This window comes from Ochotona princeps, chromosome 29 (assembly GCF_030435755.1).
Source record: "Ochotona princeps isolate mOchPri1 chromosome 29, mOchPri1.hap1, whole genome shotgun sequence".
NCBI classification, from domain to species: Eukaryota; Metazoa; Chordata; class Mammalia; order Lagomorpha; family Ochotonidae; genus Ochotona; species Ochotona princeps.
In genome coordinates, this window is record NC_080860.1 from 12080224 (window position 1) to 12100932 (window position 20709).

At 47.7% G+C, this 20709-nt stretch overlaps 2 protein-coding genes across 2 annotated transcripts in view; one reads left to right on the plus strand and one right to left on the minus strand.

Annotated features, from left to right (window-relative positions):
• SVOP (SV2 related protein) overlaps positions 1–7470 on the minus strand; it is a 34106-nt gene extending 26636 nt beyond the window's left edge. Inside the window, exons 1-4 of the mRNA XM_004591917.2 lie at positions 7284–7470; positions 4452–4537; positions 2695–2793; positions 2066–2137 (exon numbers count right to left, since the gene is read on the minus strand). Coding sequence (XP_004591974.2) covers positions 2066–2137; positions 2695–2793; positions 4452–4537; positions 7284–7470 — 444 coding nt within the window. The remainder of the gene's footprint in view (positions 1–2065; positions 2138–2694; positions 2794–4451; positions 4538–7283) is intronic.
• Positions 7136–20709, plus strand: part of USP30 (ubiquitin specific peptidase 30) — a 36295-nt gene continuing 22721 nt past the window's right edge. The window contains exon 1 of the mRNA XM_058656485.1: positions 7136–7526. The gene's annotated coding sequence lies outside the window, so the exon portion shown is untranslated. The remainder of the gene's footprint in view (positions 7527–20709) is intronic.

The following is a 20709-nucleotide window of genomic DNA, read 5'->3' on the forward strand; positions in this document are numbered from 1 at the left end:
GCACCACAAGCCTGGGCCATGATAGCAACCCTAACAGAACTCTATCTCCGGTTGAGAGGTTGGTGTTCAAGGCCATTTACACCTCATTACAGCCCCACAGGAGAAGAAAATTGTTACTCCACTCACAGATGGGAAAAGTGAGGCACGGAGGAATGGAATAACTTGACCAAGGCCATGTAGCCTTGTGAGTGGAGAGGCTGGATTTGAACTCATGGAGCACATGCTTTTCACAATGATGCCCTGTCATCCCACTTGTCCAGGAGAGCCCCTTGGGTAGAAACCCAGAGGAGGGCTGAATGGTCCCAGGTGATGCTGTAAGAGGAGAAGGAAGGGCTCTCCCCAATGTCACTGCTTGTTAGCATCATCTACATGTGGACTTCACAGCCTGGTCCTTCCATCGCAGCCCCAGCAACAGCACCCTCCATGCCAGCACATCTTTGTGGCAGTGCTGGTCCTGTACGGGTACAGCATCGGATGGCCTCATTGACCTCTACCCACCAGGTGACAGGAGTACCTTTCCCACACCCACCCACCCCCCAACAGTGACAATCAAAACATCTCTAGATCTTACTCAGTGTCCTCCCCAAGACAACTGCTGTTCTAGAAGATGCCAAAACTGCAGTCACAAGTCAGCAAGTGCCATTACTTGAAACCTCTCTATAAGATCTTTCTCAAAAAGATAGATAGAGAGAGGAAGCTTCCATCTGCTGGTTCACTCCCCCTGTATCTGAAGTTTCAGGACTGGATGGGAGAGCACAGTACTGAAGCCAGGAGCCAGAGACTCCCACATGGGGGCCAAGAATCAGGCAATGGCGCCATTACTGTGGCTTTCAAGGACACGCATGAGCCAGAATCTGGAACGGGACAGCACACAGGAGCCTAGGCCCTCCAATGTGAGACACAGGCTAAGCACCCACTTTTTCACATGCAAACTCGCACTTTCTCTTCTCTGTAGTTTTCCTTTCCAAAAAATTTAATTATATATTTTTTTGGAAAGGCAGAGTTAGAGAAAGAGTTCTTCCATTTACTGGTTTGCTTCCCACATGGCCACAGAGACCTGGGCTCAAAAATCCAGGAGTCAAGAGCTACTTCTGGGTCTCCCACACAGGGTGCAGGGTCCCAAGGCTCTGGGCCGTCCTTGACTGCTTTGCCAGGCCACAAGCAGGGAGCTGGATGGGAAGTGGGGCAGCCAGGACTAGAACAGGTGCCCATAGAGGATGCTGGCACCACAGGTAGGGGCTTAGCCTGCTACAGCACATGCTGGAACCATCTCCCCTCTGTATTCTACAGAGCTACCTCCTGGAAATGCCCTTGGAAAGAGAACAAATGCCCTCTTCTATGGAGGGAAAGGACTCTAAGTTAGTGACCTTTTCAGGTATCAAAGAGCACTTCTCCCTTGAGTCAACTTCTGGCCTTGCGGGGATCAGAGATGCAGGGTTAGGAAACAAGCAGACATAATTCTCTTCTGAGAATTGTCCAGCTTCTCAGGAAGTATTTCCTGTCTACTGTCAGGCTAAGGCTGGCAATCCAGGTTCCCCATGTGGGTGTCAGGGCCCAGCCACTTGCATTACCAGCTCTACCGCCCAGGGTCTCTCAGCTGGACTCCAGGAGAGGACCAACACCTAAAACCAGGTGCTTCGAGCTGGGATGCATGCAGGCACCCCCAGCAATGTCTTAGTTGTGGTACATAATGTGGATTTGAGGAGCTCAGAGCGCTAGGATCAATTAGTGATATGTGCTGTGGGCATAAGATGGAGTTCACTCCTTGAAGAATCAGGCTCTCTTTGCCTGTTTGGTCTACTGAAGTGGCCCCAGAGACTTAGATGCTTGGGCATTTAAGGAGTGAACCAGTGGATGACAGATTTCTGTCCCTCTCTCTTCCAAAAACGCTCAAGTAACAACCAGGTGAACATGCATGAGCCTTTTAGGAAAGTATGACGGAGAGTCCACCTCGTGGTGCTCAGGAGCGCCCCCTGGTGCGAAACCAGTGCAGGCTCTACTACTTGCCTACCCCGCCCCCTGGGAGAGCCCAGAGCACAAGCTTGGCACACAGAAGTTGCCTTACTGTTTTCCTGCCATACTGGTCCGAGATATTTCCCCAGAGCGTGGAGCTGGACATCATGCCGACAAAGACCACCTGTGGGTGCAAGGAGAGTGTCTATCAACACAGAGTGCATCAGAGAAAGAGAACAAAAGTAACTGATGATGTCATGCCCCACGCAGCTGATGACAGCAAGACAGGGGACAAACCCTGGTCTAAATGCTTCTTTCATCAAGTCATGAGAAAACTGAATTGAGAGATAAATCTTGGTGCACAATTCTCCTGAGGCGCTATTGTTGTGGCACTGCAAGTTAAGCCACCGCCTGTCCTTCCCACTCTGCTGATCTTACCAATGGGACGAGCACTTGCCAAAAACGTCGAAGAGGATGCTAGTGGTCCCCTTCTAAGTCCTTTCAGAACTCATCCAGCTTCTGACCCCTTTACGATTATTTACTTTTAGCCCCAGCCATGGGACAGCCCAGCTGATAGGGGTAGAATCAGCTGCAAAGCTGCCAGCAGATGTGATGTGGGGACCAACCACGCGTGCTGAGGTCACGGTGTACTTCCACCCAGGGCCTTGGCAGCAGAAGGGAAGGTTCCTCCCACAGGACACCTCCATGTTCCCATAGAAGAGAAACCCGCAGGCCGCCTACCGAAGTCAGCAAGGCCACCTGCCAGCTGGGGAGGCGCCACTCGCAGTGCAGCTGAGGAGCCAGGATGCTCAAAATCATCATCTCCATGGCGTCGGCCATCTGCAGAGAGGAAAGGGAACAGTGTGAGACAGGCTGCTGCCCAAGCCCACGTGGCCCAGGGACACCATCTTCCACCTGCTGTGCTTCCTTCCGTCCTTCCCCCCATGACAGAGAGGGGCCAGTCCTGTTGGGTAGGCGGCTATGGGAGGCTAAGCCACTGCCTGGGCTGCCCGCATCCCATATCGAAGTGCCGCTTCCATCCTGGGTCCTCTCTCCTCTGCTCCAGCTCCCTGCTAATGTGCCTTGGAATGCAGCAGAAGATAATCACGTGGGAGACCTGCATGGAGGTCCTGGCTCCTGCTCCTAAGGGTTGTGAGCATTTAAGGGAGTGAACCAGTGATCCAAGATGGGCCTTTCACTCTGCCTTTCGAATAAAGAAAGCACAAGAGGAACACAGTAAAAGCTAAAACAATGTTATCATGTAGAAACTGGTAAAGCCCTTTAGCATTCTTGGGGTATGGGTTGTGTTTTTTTAGTGTTCACAAAAATAAGAACCCTCTCTAAAGTGGGAAAAGAGCATATTTCTAAAATCCAAGAAAAATTTTTTGACAGAGCCAAGCAGAGAATGATCTTTTCTCTTCGTGCAATTAGAGACTAGATTATCCTTGGTTTGTAGGTCATTTGTTCATGTAGAATTACCAGTATAGTTAACAAGCGTGACCTGTTAATATACTAAAGCATACTAGAAAGTCCCAGTAATTAAATATTTTGTTACTGCTATGGGACTAGCCAGAACCATGAGACAGATATGAGAGCTTAGAAGCAGACCCGTGAGGCTGGGGAAGAGCTGTATGGGATCAAACAGCATTTCCAATTAGTGGGAGAAATATGTGTGGGAAACTGATGATGCATGTAGGAAAATGTGTAACTCAGTTGTGATCTATCATTCACACACACAAAATCAATGTTTTTCTAGGACACTAGGCTTTATAGCAATTTTTAAAATTTACTTTGATTTGATTTGAAATGCAGAGGGACAGAGTGGGAGACAGATTTCCATCAGCTGGTTCACCCCCCAGAGGGCCGTGAGAGTTGGGGCTGGGCCATACCAAAGCCAGGAGGCGCCTGGGACACCACCCAGGTGTCACATGTGGTGAGCAGGAACTGACATACTCGAGTGGTCATCTGTTGCTTCCCTGGGTGTGCGTTAGCAGGCAGGTAGAGCAGAAGTGGAGGAGCTGGGGCCAGAATCAGGGACTCCAACATGGAGTGCAGGTGTCTAAAGGGGCGACTTAACCACAAACACCCACCCTTGAGGTCCCTCCAGATGAATGTCTGGCTGTGCTGTTGGCCAACCCTTCTAAGAGGATTTCCACAAAGGGACTATAAGCCCCTTGAAGCAGAAGGCAAAGCCACTTGTGCCCATAGGAGGGGTCCACAGGAGGGGTCCACAGCTGACATCACAGGTGCTCCGTGGAGTGAAGAGCTGGCGCGTTGGCCAGGGGCTTCAACTCTTTCAGGGCCATCACCAGCACATCCAGCTCCCCAACCACCCCCATTCCACCAGCCCACGCTGCTATTCCACCAAGCATCACTACACAGAACTGTTGTTTAGGACTCCAGCATAGCTTCTATAGACATGGAAACCGGGCGGGGGGGGCAGCATGAGAGCCCACTGGGGACTCCCATGAAGTGGACACCAGCCTCAGAATACTCACCCATGCTAAGCCAGTGAGGACAGACAGCTTCCATTGAAACTTTCCAAACCCGATGGCTTCCACCGCATCCTCCACCATGAAAGTATCTACGAGGGAGTAAAGGGTGAGGGTGAGATAGTGCAACTTGCAGTTGTCTTGTGTGTGTGTGTGCGTGTGTGTGTGCGTGTGTGCATGAATGTGTGAATACGTGTGTGTGCACGAGTGTGTGAATACGTGTGTGTACATGAATGTGTGAATACGTGTGTGTGTGTGTGTGTGTGTGTGTGTGTGTGGTGTATGGTAGTGGTTTCTTAGCCTGTGCTGGGAGTCACCCCACCCCTTTTTTTTATTTTTCCGATTCAACCATGAGCCTGCACCCATCCTAATTTTCCCCAGAAGTGTGAGCTGGTGTGGACCATGCTTGCCTGTTCTGGTTTCCTCCAGCAAAAAATGTCATTAGGTTTAGGAATAGCAAGCTAAGCCAAGGCAGTGCATGCTACTTCTAGAACTTATGCTCAGAAAAGCATTGCAGCAAGAGGCTGGATGAGGGGGAAACTGGAACACTGGATTGTCTGGGGGGTGTGTGTGTCTACATAACTTTGTAAACATCCACATTATGTAATGCCATATACAACTGTGTAGAATGGGTAGATAATGAAAGACACACACAGTGTATTTCTAATTAGTATTTAAAAGATAAACTAGATGGGCAACAAGACAGTGTGCTTTTGTTCTGAGAGGTGGATGCCTGGGTGTGTTTCTCTCCATAGCATAAATGTAAGACTTGATGGCTTTGTCTTTATTGTCTTTGGAAGAGAGACGACTCAATGTTTTATATGATTTCCTTAATTAGGCAAAAAAAGGGAGAAATTTTTATTGAAAGACAGATTTACAGAGAGAGCGAGGGAAAGAGAGAGACAGATCTTTCGTCTACTGCTTCAACTTCCCACATAGCTGCAACAACTGAAGCCAGGAGCCAGGAGCTGCTTTTGGGTCTCCCAAATGGGTGCAGCAGCCCAAGGACTTTGGCCATCTTCTGCTACTTTTCAGACACAGTAGCAGCCCATATGGCCCATATGGCCCATATGGGATGCCAGCACCACAGGTGGAAGCCTAACCCACTACTATACTATAGTGCTGGCCAAGAATATACTTTTTTTTAAAAAAAGATTTATTTATTTTTATTGGAAAGATAGATATATAAAGAAGGAGATATACAGATAAAGATCCTCCATCCACTGGTTTACTCCTGAAATGGTCGCAATGGCCAGAGCTGAGCTGATCTGAAGCCAGGAGCCAGGAACTCCTCTGGATCTCCCACACAGGTGCAGGGTCCCAAGGCTTCAGACCATCCTCTTCTGGTTTCCCAGGCCACAATCAGGGAGCAGGATGGAAAGCAGGGCCACCGGGATTAGAACTGGTGCCCATATGAGATCCTGGTGCATGCAAAGGGAGGACTGGCCAATTGAGCCATTGCACTGGGCCCTACTTCAGATGCTTCTATATTGTCTGAATGCTTTCCAAATGCATAATGTATATGCTAATAAGCACCTTGAAAAAAACTGTAAAAGATGAAAGGCATCCTGGAACAACACTAGTAAAACAAAACAAAACAACACGAAACAAAACCAGGGCATCTGAATCCAGTGTGAAGCTCAAGCAATAGAACTGTGCCAATGCTAATAATGTGTTAATTCTGCTGAAAGGGTCATGGTTAGGTAGGGTTTGAACCTGTAGAGGAGATGATGAAGATGGAAATTCTTCTCCTAGCCTTGCAATTTTCTATATATCTAAAGTGATTCCAAAATAAAGTTCTTTGAAGAGCAAAGACATGGGGCCCAGCATGATAGCCTAGTTGCTAAAGTTCTCGCCTTGCATGTGCTAGGATCCCATATGGGTGCTGTTTCATGTCCTGGCTGCTCCACTTCCCATCCACCTGCTTGCTTGTAGTCTGGGAAAGCAGTAGAGGATGGCCCAAGGCCTTGGGAATCTATATTTGCATGGGAGACCTGGAAGAGGTTCCTGGCTCCCGGCTTCAGATCAGCTCAGCTCCAGCCATTGTGGCCACTTAAGGAGTGAATTAGCAGATGGAATGTCTTCCTCTCTGTATATCTGCCTTTCCAATAGAAATCAGTAGGGCCAGCCTCCCCTCAGAGGCAGTGCAAGGCAAGCCTGGGCCTTTGTGAATGCCTGGGCCGCTCAGCCCACGTGGGCTTTAGATTCTTCACTTCCAAAACAGGGAAGATGATGGAAATACTTCCAGTTGAAACTGTTGGAAGGATTCAGTTCCCTGCACAGAATAAATCTTCCGCTAACAGTAGCTGCTTCCAAACACTGTCATCACGTTGCCTTCATCACTGTTATAACCAACACTGTTATTACCACCATCTTCACCAGCATCACCATCACCATCACCACTACCATAACTACTATCATCACCATACTGTTAGCAGCCTCTCAACCATCATCATCATCATCATCACAACCACCACCACCACCCCATCACTATCACCACCATGATTATCACTATCACCATCATCACTACTGTCATTACCATCTTCATCACCACACCATCACATCATCATCTTCACCATCTTTGTCAACACCACCACCAGCGTGGCTGCCGTCCTCAACCAAGTGTGATGCGGTGATGTTGACTGTCACTGATTGTGACATAACCCAGCCTACTGAAGCCCACACGTTCAGGATCACTCCTGGCTGTTGGGTGCCCTCCCAGCTGCCCCATGCACAAGACCCTTCCCTGCTGGGAGCACTACCTGGGATGGCAATGCTGGCCTCTCAGAGCCCCTGACCCTCGCCCAGGCCAATGCCCCAGCAGCAGGGCATCCTTACCATCAGTGGGATTGGCAAACTCCTTGGGCACCGCTGCCCCATCATCCAGCTCCACAGCTTCTAGGCCCGTGTGGACCCCTTCGATCTGGACCTCATGCTCCCCCGAGGCTGTGTCGTCCTCTGACCTCGCGCTCTCACCCGTCCGCCGGAATTTCACCACCCTAGAGGAAAGAGCACACCCGGTCATGATGGCTGGAGTGTCCCTCCAACAGCGCTACTCCATAGAGCTTGGGCTTAACACAGGTGAAAATCGTTCTTCGTAGCATAGAGAATGGAATGGGGAGGGGCTGGCACTTCTGTTGAGTTTGGGAGGCTGTAGTGGACCCACCAGAGTAAATGTGTCAGGGCTACTATAGATGATCGATCAGGTTGGGTACCATACAATTCCAGGGGGACCCTACTCAGTAGGTTTGGTGAAGAAAGCTATCTTTGTTCTAGGATTGAATATACTGTTTGTAAGTATATTTTAGAATTGAGTGACTATTTCACAGATGTTAATAATAGGGCCACTTCAAAGAATGTTAGGTCCATAAAAAGGTCAATTTTACGGAACAGGCGTTTGATGCAGTGTGTTAGTAGTCACTATTTGTGATGGCCCAATAGCTGCATCCCAGACTGGGCTATCTGGTTGGAGTTCCAGCTCTTCTGTTTCCAATTCCAGTCACCTGCTAACGCACACACCCTGGGAAGCACCAGGTTGTCGCCGCCCCCAGCAGCGGCGACACTAAAAATGCCGAGTCATACTCTTGGAGGCCCGGGAAAAGCTGGCAACTAGACCCTTCACTGCCAAAAAGCGGCTGCGTTTAAAACCTTCTCTCCGCTGCTCCTGTCCCCATTTGTCTAAGCTTTCCTACCTGCTTCTTCTGCCACCCTTCCTCCCGTTTTTCTTCCCGTTTCTGTATTCTCCCCGTATGGGCCACCAGAATGTCCCCGTACGGGCTACCAGAATGTCCAGAAAATTCCCTGTACAGGCCACCAGAATGTCGCCGCCCTGCAGCGACACTAAAATGACGAGGAATATCTAGGGCCTGGAAAAAACAGGAACCGCCACCGCGACCAGCACACACACGAACAAACACATACACAAACCAACGAAGGAAAAGCCGAGCCAAAAAGAAGGCAAACGAAAAGGGGCGGGAGAACGAAAAGAGTTTATTGCCGAAAACGGGCTGGTTATACATAGTTCTCCACCAATCACTTCTGCCCGTGGGTCCACGGGGTGCTATCTGATAGGCCAGCAATCGCAACGGGGGAGGATTAGCCTATCCTTGTGACTTCCTGCCTGCCTTCTGGCAGGACAAATCCCGCCTCCTGGCCCTCAGCCAGCCGCCATCTTGCGGCCCCTCATACGTGGGGTCGGCCGCTCCCCACACCAGGTGATGGCTCAAGCACTTGCATCCCTGCCACCCATACAGAAGAACTATATTGAGTTCTGGGAACCTGGCTTCAGCTTGGACTAGCCGTGGCTGTTTCAGGCATTTGGGGAGTAAACCCACCGATGGACGATTTCCTTGCCTTTCAGGCAAAACGAAAAATTAATAAGATCAGATGATTTAAAAAATGGTAAAAAAAAAAAAGTAAGTACACAATCATGCTAGTATTAACCACCACCTTAATCTCTTTCATTAAAGACTAGCTAGTGCTTTGGTCTAGAAGGCGGCCATCTGATTTCAGCAGCAAAGTTCTAGAAAGCACAGGCGAAATCACAGCCATTTTGCAAGTCTCAGCCACTGTCCTGAAGCTTTCCCCTTGTGTTTTCATCTAAAAAAGATCACAGGCATAGGTCTTTGAGCTGTTTTGATTGACACTTAAATATATATATATATATTTGGTTATTTGGAAAGAATTACTGAGAAAAAAAAGGAGAAACAGAGGGCCAGGGAGAGCTTCCATGTGCTGATTCCCTCCTCAGATGGCTCTGCATCAGCCAGAGTGGGAGGCAGGAGCATCTTCCAGGTCTCCCACAGGGTGGCAGGGGCCCAACTACTTGAGCGATCTCCTGCTGCTTTTCCCAGGCACAATAGCAGGGAGCTGGACCAGAAGAGCAGCAGCCGGGACACAAGCCAGCGTCCATATGGGATGCTCACATCACGAGCAACAGCTTGTCAACCCAATTTAAATTTTTGATAGGGTGTGAGGTAAGGGTTCAATTTATTTATTTATTTTTTTGTTTGTGGATATCTTGCTTACCTAATGCTATTTACTGAAAAGACTATCCTATACCCCATTGAAATGGTCTTGGCATTGTTGTCAAAAAATATTTTGATCAAATTATTTGATTTGAGGGCTTGTCATATTTTTTTTTAAAATAAGATTGATTTATTTTTATTGGAAAGTCAGAGTTATAGAGAGATGAGAGAGAGAGAGAAAGAGAGAAAGAGAGAGAGAGATCTATCTTCCATCTTTCATCGGCTGGCTCACCCCCTGACGGCTGCAGTGGCCAGAGCTGGGTTGATCTGAAGCCAGGAGCCAGGTTGCTCATACTCCTGGGTCTCAATTCTACATGTCTTTCCTCAGGCCAGTTCCATCTTGTTCTGATTGCTATAGCTTTGTAGTATGTTTCAATACCAGAAACTTATCCAATCTTATCCTTACAATTATTTTCAAAATTATTGTGGCTCTTTTGAATACCTTGAGATTCCATATGGTGTTTTTTATTTGTGTAAAAATGAGACAGGGGTTCCCCCTTTTTAAAGTTTTATTTATTTATGGTTTTTCAAAAGATGGAGACAGATTGAACCATCTGCTGGTTCAATCCCAAAATGCCTGCAACAGCTAGCTGAAGCCAAGAGCCTGGAGCTCAGATTGGATCTCTCATGTGACTGTCAGGGACTCAAGTGCTTGAGCCATGACCCGCTGCCTCCCTGGGTCTGCATGAACAGAAAACCAGAAATGGAAGTGGAGCCAGGATTTGAACCCAGGCACTCCAATATGGGGTGCACCCCAGAGAAGGGAGTCCATTAAACAATGCTATGGCTCCCACCAAGGTCTAGGCTCACTTGATCTCCCAGGAAACTCTGGGATGTGAGTATACCAGGGAAAAGATCTTCCCCAGAAGTGTTTGGACTGGGCAGTGGCACCCTCACATCCATCAGTCTTTTGCCATATCCCCAGGGCAGAACTCCTCTCAGCCAAGGGGCAATACAGCAGAGGATGCTACAGCTGAGAGCCTTCTTTCACACCTGCTTTGCCACCCACAAACAAAACCAATGTTGGGGTGAGACACATCCAGTCTTGGACTGTGGACTTCTAAAACTGAGCGTTGAAATAAAGCAACATCATGACAGAAAGTTGACAGAATGTAACACCCAAGGCAGATTTCTTCTGAGAAGGATGGGTAGATAAAAATGGAGGGGATTTTTAAAAGTTCATGAATTGGGCCCGGCGGCGTGGCCTAGCGGCTAAAGTCCTCGTCTTGAAAGCCCCAGGATCCCATATAGGCGCCGGTTCTAATCCCGGCAGCTCCACTTCCCATCCAGCTCTCTGCTTGTGGGCTGGGAAAGCAGTTGAGGACGGCCCAAATGCATTGGGACACTGCACCCGCGTGGGAGACCCGGAAGAGGTTCCAGGTTCCCGGCTTTGGATCGGCATGCATCGGCCCGTTGCGGCTCACTTGGGGAGTGAATCATCGGACGGAAGATCTTCCTCTCTGTCTCTCCTCCTCTTTGTATATCTGGCTGTAATAAAATGAATAAATCTTTAAAAAAAAAAAAGTTCATGAATTACAGAGGAAGAAACACTCCCATCAACTGGTTCACTCCCCAAATGCCTCAATAGCAGGGAGGAGGTTGAGCCGCAGCCAGGAACTCCACTTGGGTCTCCCATTTGGTGACAGAGACCCCCCTTACTTGGGCCGTCACCTGCTGCCTCCTAGGGTGGGCATCAGCAGGAGGATGAAGTCAGGAGACAGAGCCGATGACTGAACTCAGGTGCTGTGATGTGGGCTGCAGCCATCTTAACTGTTAGGCTGAGTCCTCACTGGGAATGAGGGGTTTTGGGGATAAGAATGTTTTTTTCATTTTCCTTTTCGACCCTTCTGTAGTGTTTAAAGCTTTCATCCTGAGCCTTTGTTATGTAAAACTGTAGTGGCTGTTCCTTGCTGTTACTTGTAGAGCTCTCTGCCCAGCATGCTACAGACACCTTCCTTTGTGACATGAGGATGACAATGGGCTTGCAGAATCAATTTGATGGCTGGGAAGGCTGTGAGCATTGGATAAACATTAACTTCTCTCTGACTACCTGACCCAGGTCACAATTCTGCTTTGACCATGGAACACACAGACGTCTGCATGATATGACTTAGAGAAAATGGCCTGGCTCCCTGCAGTCTCCAATCATGTTCTGTTAACAAATCTTCTCTTGCATAAACACTAGAGGCCAGGTTTAAAGCTGGGCTTATTAGAATTTGCTTTAAAATAGAGACAAAGGGAGGAGGCAGGGAGACTTTTGACATTAAATGATACTCAGAAAATCAGACCCTGTTTCCAATCAGCTGGAACCTTGCACGTGTTTGTCATCTGCAGGAGCTAAGACTTCCCAAAGGGGACAAATATATACACTGTGACAGAAAAGGGAGACAGGGCTGGCATTCTGCAGAGCGCTAAGCTGCCTCTTGGGATACCAGCATCCTATAACAGGGTGCCCATTCAGGTCCCAACTGCTCCACTTCAGATCCAGCATTCTGCTAACGCACTTGGGAAAGCATGGTGATATGACCCAAGTACAAGGGCTCCACCACCTGCAGGCGAGACCAGGATGGAGTTCCAGGCTTCTGCCTTCAACTTGGCCCAGCTCTGGCTGTTGTGGCTATTTGGGGAATGAGTTGGTGGATGGAAGAATCTCTCTGTCTCCTTTTTCCTCTACCACTCTGCCTTTTAAATAGATACATCTTTAAGAAATAAAAGAAAATAGCAGTGGCATATGTTAAAATATGTGAGGGCTGTAAAACAGGCTGGCTTGCAATTTCTTGGCAGGTGTTATTATATATTATATATATAGTATATAACTCACTAAAATAGCAGGGAACATTTATTTTACATACTTTCGCTATTTAAGGAAGAGAAGAACTTGAGGAAATAGCTGTCAACTTGAAGATCTTGCTTGTAGCAATATGGTTATAGGAAATTTATCTCGGGGCTTTCAATCAGAGCCTGTGACTTGATGAGGGTATTGGAGATAATGATGTTGTTGTTGTTTTTTAATCTGAGCTTCTGGACCTTCCTCCCTTGAGTTCATGCATCTATCTGACAGCAAAGGAAAATGAATGCAAGCTGTGATCATCCCAGCAGAGCATTTTGGGTCCTCCATGGAGACAAATGAAGCATAAGAAAGAAATCTACCCAGTTCCAGCAAATAGATGGACTTGGGGCTGTTTCATTCCTTTTTAAAGATGTACTTACTTCTTTGTAGAATGGCAGAGAGTGAGGGAGAGGGAGATAAATTCTCCATCTATTGGTTTATCCCCCAAATTGCAACAAGAGCCAGGGCTGGGCCAGACAGAAGCCAGGAACCTGAAACTTCATCTAGGTTTCCTATATGTATGCAGGGGCCTAAGTGCTTGGTCCATCTTCTGCTGCCTTCCCAGGCACATTAGCAGAGAACTGCCTAAAACTGGAAGCAACTGTCCCTCCGATGTGGAATGGCTGTGTTGTAAGTAGAGAGTCAAGAGGCAGGGCCCTGATTTGAATCTAAATCCCCCTTCCCATGATGCTCTGTGGCTGTGTGACCCTACAGTGGCTTGCCTCATATCTCCCAGACTTGATTTCTTCATCTATAAAATGGATATTGTAATTTCCACATCCCAGGGTTGCCACAGAGTTTTGGTTCCAGAAGAACTTCTGGGTCAGGGGGACAGGGAAAGTGCATGCCCTGCTGTATTTATAGATCCTACATGGTCCATGGGGGTGTGGTGTGCGCGTGTGTGCCAGCTGGGTAAGCAGCAGGGTTGGCTAGGGAGCACAGGGGAAAAACACAGGCAAGGATTTTTGTTGTGGCTCTGACAGAAAAAACCAGGTGCAATGAGAAAGCCTGTGTGCCCTGGACAGTCTGAATGATTTCATTGGCCTGTGGGGCACAGAGGCTGTCCAGGCCGTTGAGTACTGGGTTCTGGAGCAGGTGGATGTGGTCCAGGATTTGGGAAACCTATGGGGGCCTCACCCCAAAGATGATTGGGCTCTGGGTTGGTTGCTTTCTATTTGCAAGGCCCACCGGCAGGTGAGTAATTTGCTATCTTTAAGAACTAGTCATTCAGGGAAGGGTAGTCCCTCCAGGCTCTTCAAGACCCTAAGATGTGAAAACATCAGAATAGGGAAGAACTAAGGTATTATGAGTTCAGGAGGACAACTAGAGGGAAAGAGGGTGGGGGCCAGGGCAGAGGGGATTGTGGCTTTAACATTTCCTTCTAGTAGAGGAAAACCTTGCCATTGGGAGCTCAATGGCAAGGCTGTCCCCAACAAGGCAAAGATCCCCCATGTTGGGGAACTTGGTCTAAGGCACTGAGTGGCAGCAGCCTTCAGCTTGTGTGCCCTATGTTTGTGTGGCACTAGGGCATTGCCAGGGTCTGTCCTATTGATGAAGCGGATTAGATGCTGTGTACTTGGAGCTGCAGAACCTGTCAAGGTCATGAGCACTAGTGGATCTTGCCTTGTCTGCTAGACAATACCTAGGGCGTTCTCCGACCTGTGGGATTTGGGTCTTCCCAGAGGCTGGCCCAAATGTTCCTCAAATGTTTGAGATTCTGCCATGTAAGAGAACGTACCTGTTCAACTTGGACCCTGAGAACAAAACTTCAACTTCTGTGTGCAAGGAAGAAGGGAAAGATGTAACTTGACATAAGGAGGGAGCTGATTTGGGAGACCTAAGAGGCACTTCAGGAGGGTGGGTATCCATGTGGCTGGCTCAGGAGAAAGGAAATAGAATATTTATACATCACTTCGGCATGCCAGTTCTAAGCCTGAATGCCATCCATGATTTTATGTCATGTCCTCAGCTCTCCTAAGAAGGGCATGTTAGCAATACAACTCCTTTTGATAGGCAAGTAAACTGAGTCTCAGAGAAGTTAGGACATTTGATCCCATCCCCTAGACAGTATCTGGTGTACCAGGACCCTTAGCACAGGCAGTCTCAAAATCATCTTAAGCCAATCAGCCAGTGCTTTCTCTCTCTCTCTCTCTTTGTGTGTGTGAGAGAGTTTCCAAATGCCTACAACAGCTGGGGTTTTAGGCTGGAGCCAGAGCCAGGAGCTAGGAACACACCAAGGTCTTTCGGGCTGCAAAAAATTGGCCAAGAATTTGAGCCACCATTAATGTCTTCCAGGGTTCTGCATCAGCAAGAAGCTGGCATCAAGAGCTGAAGCCAGGAATCAAAGCCAGATATTCTGAGTGTATTAACCCTTAGGTACAACCTGCACTCTCAGCCAAAAACAACCCCTAGGGGATTGATGAACCACACTCTAGGCTGATATTTTGGGATTTCTGTATAATAGTGTCCAGGAATCTGAATTTAAATAAGTTGCTGAGGATGGTCATCCAAGTTTGAAAGCAACTCTGAAGGAATGCTCTCCTGCTGTGGACTGGGAAAATGGGATAAGAATACTGGATGTGATGACCTGTGAGGTCTATTCATAAATGTCTGGAAGTCTACAATCGAAGGGAATCTAAATTTTCTGTGGATTTGATTTATTCCTGGTGGATGACTTCCATCAGGAAGCCATCAACCTCAACAGCAATGGACATGTTCCCTTTACAGTGATCCACTTTATTCTATTATTTCCAATACCACTTTGAAAAAAGATTTATTGATTTTTATTTGAAAAGCAGATTTACAGAGAAGGAGAGATAGAGAGATCCCCCAGCCACTGATTCACTCCCCAAATGACTGCAAATGACCAGAGTTGAGCCAGTCCAGAACCAGGAGCCAGGATTCCCTTCTAGGTCTCCCACATGGGTGTAGGGACCCAAGGACCTGAACCATGCATGCTCCACTGCCTCCTCAGGTCAAAGGCAGGGAGTTAGATGGGAAGCAGAGCAGCTGGGACATGAACCAGTGCCCATATGGGATGCTAGTTCCACAGGTTAGACCCTAAGTATCATATGTTTTATATTATACATGTTGCCTACCTACAGGTAGCTGGTGACCATTGTGCTGGACATTGCAGCTTGGGATCATGAGTTCCTTAAGAGCAAGAATTACCTCCTTCAATTGCCGAATCCTTTGTATGTAGGATATTACTCCCAGAAAATCATTGCATGAATAAATATTTTCTACAAAAGTTGTTTTCAAGAAATTATCCTAGAAAGAAGAGAGCTAGAAAAGTCTGAGTTGTACAAGATCACAGGATAAGGTGGAACTAACTGGGTTTAACATTTCAGCCTCTGGTACGCCCTGTCCATGGTACTGTTCCTGAATGGATGGATGGCAGGTGAGAGACAAGGACTGCTTGTGATGTCCAAAAGTGAAGATGTCATGAAGGGTGAGGAAGAGCTGTTTCGTAGACACTCTCATCTCATCCCTTCACCCCTCCCCAGGCCCTGTAAACGACTTAGTGGTTTATAATCTATTAATACTTGGCCTCCCATGGGACTGAGTGTGTTCCAAAGTCCATTCTTGCCAATCCTCTACAAGACACTGTGAATTTTCCCCCAACCATATTGCTCTCAGGAAATCTGCTGCCTACAATCTGTGCATAATACACACAGGGTGTGGTTTCAGAAACATCTTTAAGTCGTGATTTGCAACCCACTCAGATTCACATAGCCATTCTTTGCAATATATATATATACACATATATGTATAAATTGAGGTGAACACATTTCAGGGCCAATTATTGATTTCATCTAATACAGGTTGCCATTTGCAGATGACAGTTTTGGGGTAGTTAAATTACATATTTTATTTTTGTAGATGATTTTTTTCCAGATGTGAAAATAATAATAGCTTATCGGTGTTGAGTGCTTTGTGTCTTGCCAGGATTTAGCACATACCAGCTCCTGATAACTTTGTGAATCAACTATCGCTTTGATCCTCAAGGCTATCAGGAAGCCATAGATCTCAGAAAGGTGGATTCATTTGCTTAAAGTCAACAAAGTTGGACTGGTAGAGCCAGGATTTGAATGCAAGTCTGTCTGACTCAAGAGCCCTTGTATCGCATATATTTAAGTCCATAAACTGTCAGCAAGAATAATCAAGAGCCTTGACTCCAGGTACTAGGATTGGAGCTGGGGAAAGGGGAGACTGCCTTCTCATTCTTGCCCTTCTCTTTGATCTTTATTGACTGTATATAGGCTATACTGGATCATCATAGAGTCATCTAAAAACTAATCTACATTTCAATAAGTCAAAAAATCCTCATCCAATTTTTGCCTTGTTTCAATTATGGGAAGAGTTTTCATTATAATACCATGTCTGCACCTTAATAGGTTAAATAGACATGAATCTTTTGCAAAAGTTACGTGCTCTGACATTGTTTGGACATATGTCCCAGGAAAAGCACAGTTTCAATTTGTATTCTTATTCTGCATATCAAATATTGTATTTGCATTTTTGGATTATTATTATTTTTACAATTGGTTCTTGAGCATGCAATTTATTTTCAGTGAAGGTGGCATGTCTTCCCTAAGATTTTACTCATACATTTCCTCTGTGAAAGAATGCTGCATTACATAATATATTATGCTCTGTGTGTGTGTGTGTGTGTGGCCAATTAATAAGAGTTTACACTAAAATTTTAAATGAACTAGCATTTTAAAAGAAAATTAATTTCATGCTGATCAGGAAGGAAACAGTTCAGTCCCTTTACTCAGAGCCACAGAGAGCTGCTATTAGTCACACTAAGAGTCACTTGGGAGAATTCCTCAGTAGCTTAAAGAAAAAAAAAACCCACCATTTTTTAAGTCAAGAAAATACACACATGTTAACTACAACATATCTCTCCCAACAACTCCAAATGGAGCCTACTTTTATCATCCAAATGGCTAGTGATGCTAAGAATTAAAACAAAAACCCCCAGAAATGTTCTTTTCCATGCCCCTTCTCATACTCTTGGAATTTGCTGAACGAATCACCATCTGCTTGTGGTAGGGGAAAAAAAATCTGTCAACCCCTCCACAGGCCCCTGTTCGTTTCCATTGCTGGGTTGTATTCTCCCAAGATCCTCAGAGCACATTGGATATCCTGCATAAATTCCCAGAGGAGAATATCTTTGATAGTTTCCAAGACCAGTTTCACTCTAGTTCACTGTTTAAAAAAAAATGTCTTTCATTCAGAAGAAAGCAAAAGGGTTCAGTGACGGCTGCAGAGCCCTCTCATTCACACACTTCATAAACAAGCCTCATCTCCTCTAGCAAAGAACCCCGGCTTTTTAGCAATCAGGCTGCAACACCGTTGTCCTTCCCAGCCAAAAACAATTGCAGAAAAATTAGGAATTGCTCAGCATAGATCTGGAAAGGACCAATGTCATTGCACAGACTCATCCATTCAATACGTATTTCCAAACAGCAGAAGCTAACCTTTCCTTAACGCATCACCCGCGCCACACCACTTGAGGGTTGAGGGCAATTACAAGGGAAAACAGACACCCCTTCTCCCCCGGTTCTCTCCTACCCCTCCCAATCAGATCCTGATAGCTCCGGGGGAAAAAAATTAACTGAGTCAGAGATCCAGAGAGACTGGGCTGCTGGGGTAGGAAAATGGCTTTCCTCCTCCAGGCCTAATCCCTGCTTCCGAAATAGTTGCCTTTAAATCCAAGAAGCCATGCTGAGATACCTTCCTGCAGGCTTCCGTGTTTGCAAAGAAAGCCCTTGTACCTCTGGACTCTCTCCCCCAGTGTACTTACGGTAGCTGCCTGAGCTGGAATAAGTCCTCCTCCATGTCCGCGCTGCGCCGGGACCAGCCCTTTTCATGGCCTTTACATGGTGGTGCCGGAGGACGAGAGCTCCGGCGTTCAGCACCAGGATGCTGGACAGCTCCCGCGCCGCTCGCCTCCCTCCGGGCGGCAGCTGTTTGGGGGAGGGAGCCGGCTGGGAGCAGCCCACGAGACAAAGCCGCCGCGGCCGCCAGGAGACCGCGGCGAGAGTGGGCGGAGAGGAGGAGGAGGCGGAGGGCAGAGCGAGCTGCAAGGTGGAGGAAGGAGGAGGCGGGGAGAGCCCTTCTGCTCCGGGTGGCTGGTGGTGCCTCCTGGGTGCCTCTAGGGCACCCGGGGTCTGGGCGCCGCGGGTTGGAGGCACTGATGCGCAGCCTCTCTGTTTATTTTTAGGAATTCATGACTATCATCGTTGTACTATTCTTGACACCTCGGCGGCTGTACCAGAAGCAGACTATGTGGGGTGGAAAAAAATGCCTTCCAGGCAGCCGAGGACTGCTCTTAGAGCGCCTACTGTGTGTCTGGCGGCGTCACAGGCGCCGGGCTTAGATCGCGCGTTCCTTTATGCCACAAGCATCCGGGAGGGTTTTCTGCAGCCTCTACTCCGGGAATCCGAGATAATTAAGGCAAAGTCCTTGCCTTCAGGGCCCTGGCTCCCCAGCCCACCTCCCACTGGGAGGTTTGCCCTCCTGTAGAACCTAAGCTCTATGAGCTGACGCACACCACCTACCTAGACTCTGGACCCAGTATGTGGGTAATATGTACTGAACATTCAGTGAATGAATGACTCCTGAGAAAGAATCGACCGGTTCTCTCCCAGACCGATGGATTTCAATTCTGTAAAAGATTTTCTTCCTCCCTCCCTCCCCCCTCCCTGCCTTTCTTCCTCCCCCCCCCCACTCCTTTTAATTTCAAAGGCAGACTTTCATCTGCTGGTTGACTCCCCACATGACCACAGCAATCAGGTCAGGGCCGGGTTTAAGCCAAGAACCAGGAAATCCATCTGGGGCTTCCACATGGTTGCAAGGCCTCAGTTACTTCCGACATAACCTGGTGCATTGCGGGAAGCTGGAGTCAGGTGCCAGAACCGCAGAGTTGATTCTAGGTTTTCATATATGTGTCACAGGCATCTTCACAAGCACCTTAACTGGCAGGCCAGGTGCTTTTTCCCCTTCTCCAAATAGCCTTTCTGTTTCTTCACAACATCAGCTTGCCTATAGGGGAAAAGAATGGAAGTTGGTGAGCCCAGTGCAATAGCCTAGTGGCTAAAGTCCTCGCCTTGCCTGCACTGGGATCCCATATGGGTGCCAGTTCTAATCGGCGGCTCCATTTCCCATCCAGCTCCCTGCTGTGGCCTGAGAAGCAGTGGAGGAAAGTCCAAAGTCTTGGGACCCTGTACCTGCGTGGGAGACCTGGAAAAAGCTCCTGGCTCCTGGCTTCAGATTGGCTAGACTCTGGCTGTTGCTGCTGCTTGGTGGGTGAACCAGTTGATGGAAGATCTTTCTCTCTGTATCTCTGCCTTTCCAATAGAAATCAATAAATCTTAAAAGAAAAAAAAGGCTGAATCCGAAGTGAAGCAGCTGGGACTTGACCCAGTGCCCACAGAAGAGACTGGCTTTGCAGCCAGCAGCTTAACTCACTCTGCCACAACAGCAGCTCCAGGAACCTGCGTTATCAATAAGCAACTTGGGATTTTGAGGTAGAGGGAGTAAGGTCTATACCTTGAGGAACATTATGCCTCGTACATTAATTATTCTATTATTACGTGAGAAATTACCTCCACAATTCAGCAACTTGAAAAACAATAGGTGGGGCCAGCACTGTGTCTTAGCATGTTAGGTCACAGCCTGTCACACCAGCATTGGCTGCTCCACTTCCTATTCAGCTCCCTGCTGACGCACCTGGGAAAGCAGCAGAAGATGGGCCAGGTACTTGGGCTCCTGTCAGCGCTGTGGGAGACTCAGATATAGCTTCAGGCTCCTGGCTTTGGCCTGGTCCAGCCCCATCTATTGTGGCCATTTGGAGGATGGAAAATCTCTTTCTCCTTCTGTGATTCTGCCTTCCAAATACGTACGTTTCTTTAAAGAAAAGATAGGATTTCACTTGTCACTGATGAGCTCCGTGGTTAAGGTCCTGCTTGGGATGTTCTCATTCCATATAGGAGGGCCCAGGTTGAGTCCCTGCTGTGTTTCTGATTCCAGCTTCCTGCTAATGTGCACCATGGGAGGCAGCAGGTTGAGGACCAGGCAGTCGGATCCATGGCACCCAAGTGGAAGACCTGGACTGAGCCTCCTGGGCTCCTGGCTTTGGCCCAACCCAGCTCTAGCTGCTGCAGGTATTTGGGAAGGGAACCAAGCAGATAAAACATCTTTCAAACAAGACAGGAATTTTTTAAAAAAGAAAAGATTTATCTATTTGCATTGGAAAGACAAACTTACAGAGAAAAGGAGAGACAGAAAGAAAAATCTTCCATCAACTGGTTCACTCCCCAAGTGGCTGCAATGGCTGGAACTGTGGCAATCCGAAACCAGAAGCCAGGAGCCTCTTCCAAGTCTCCCACGCAGGTGC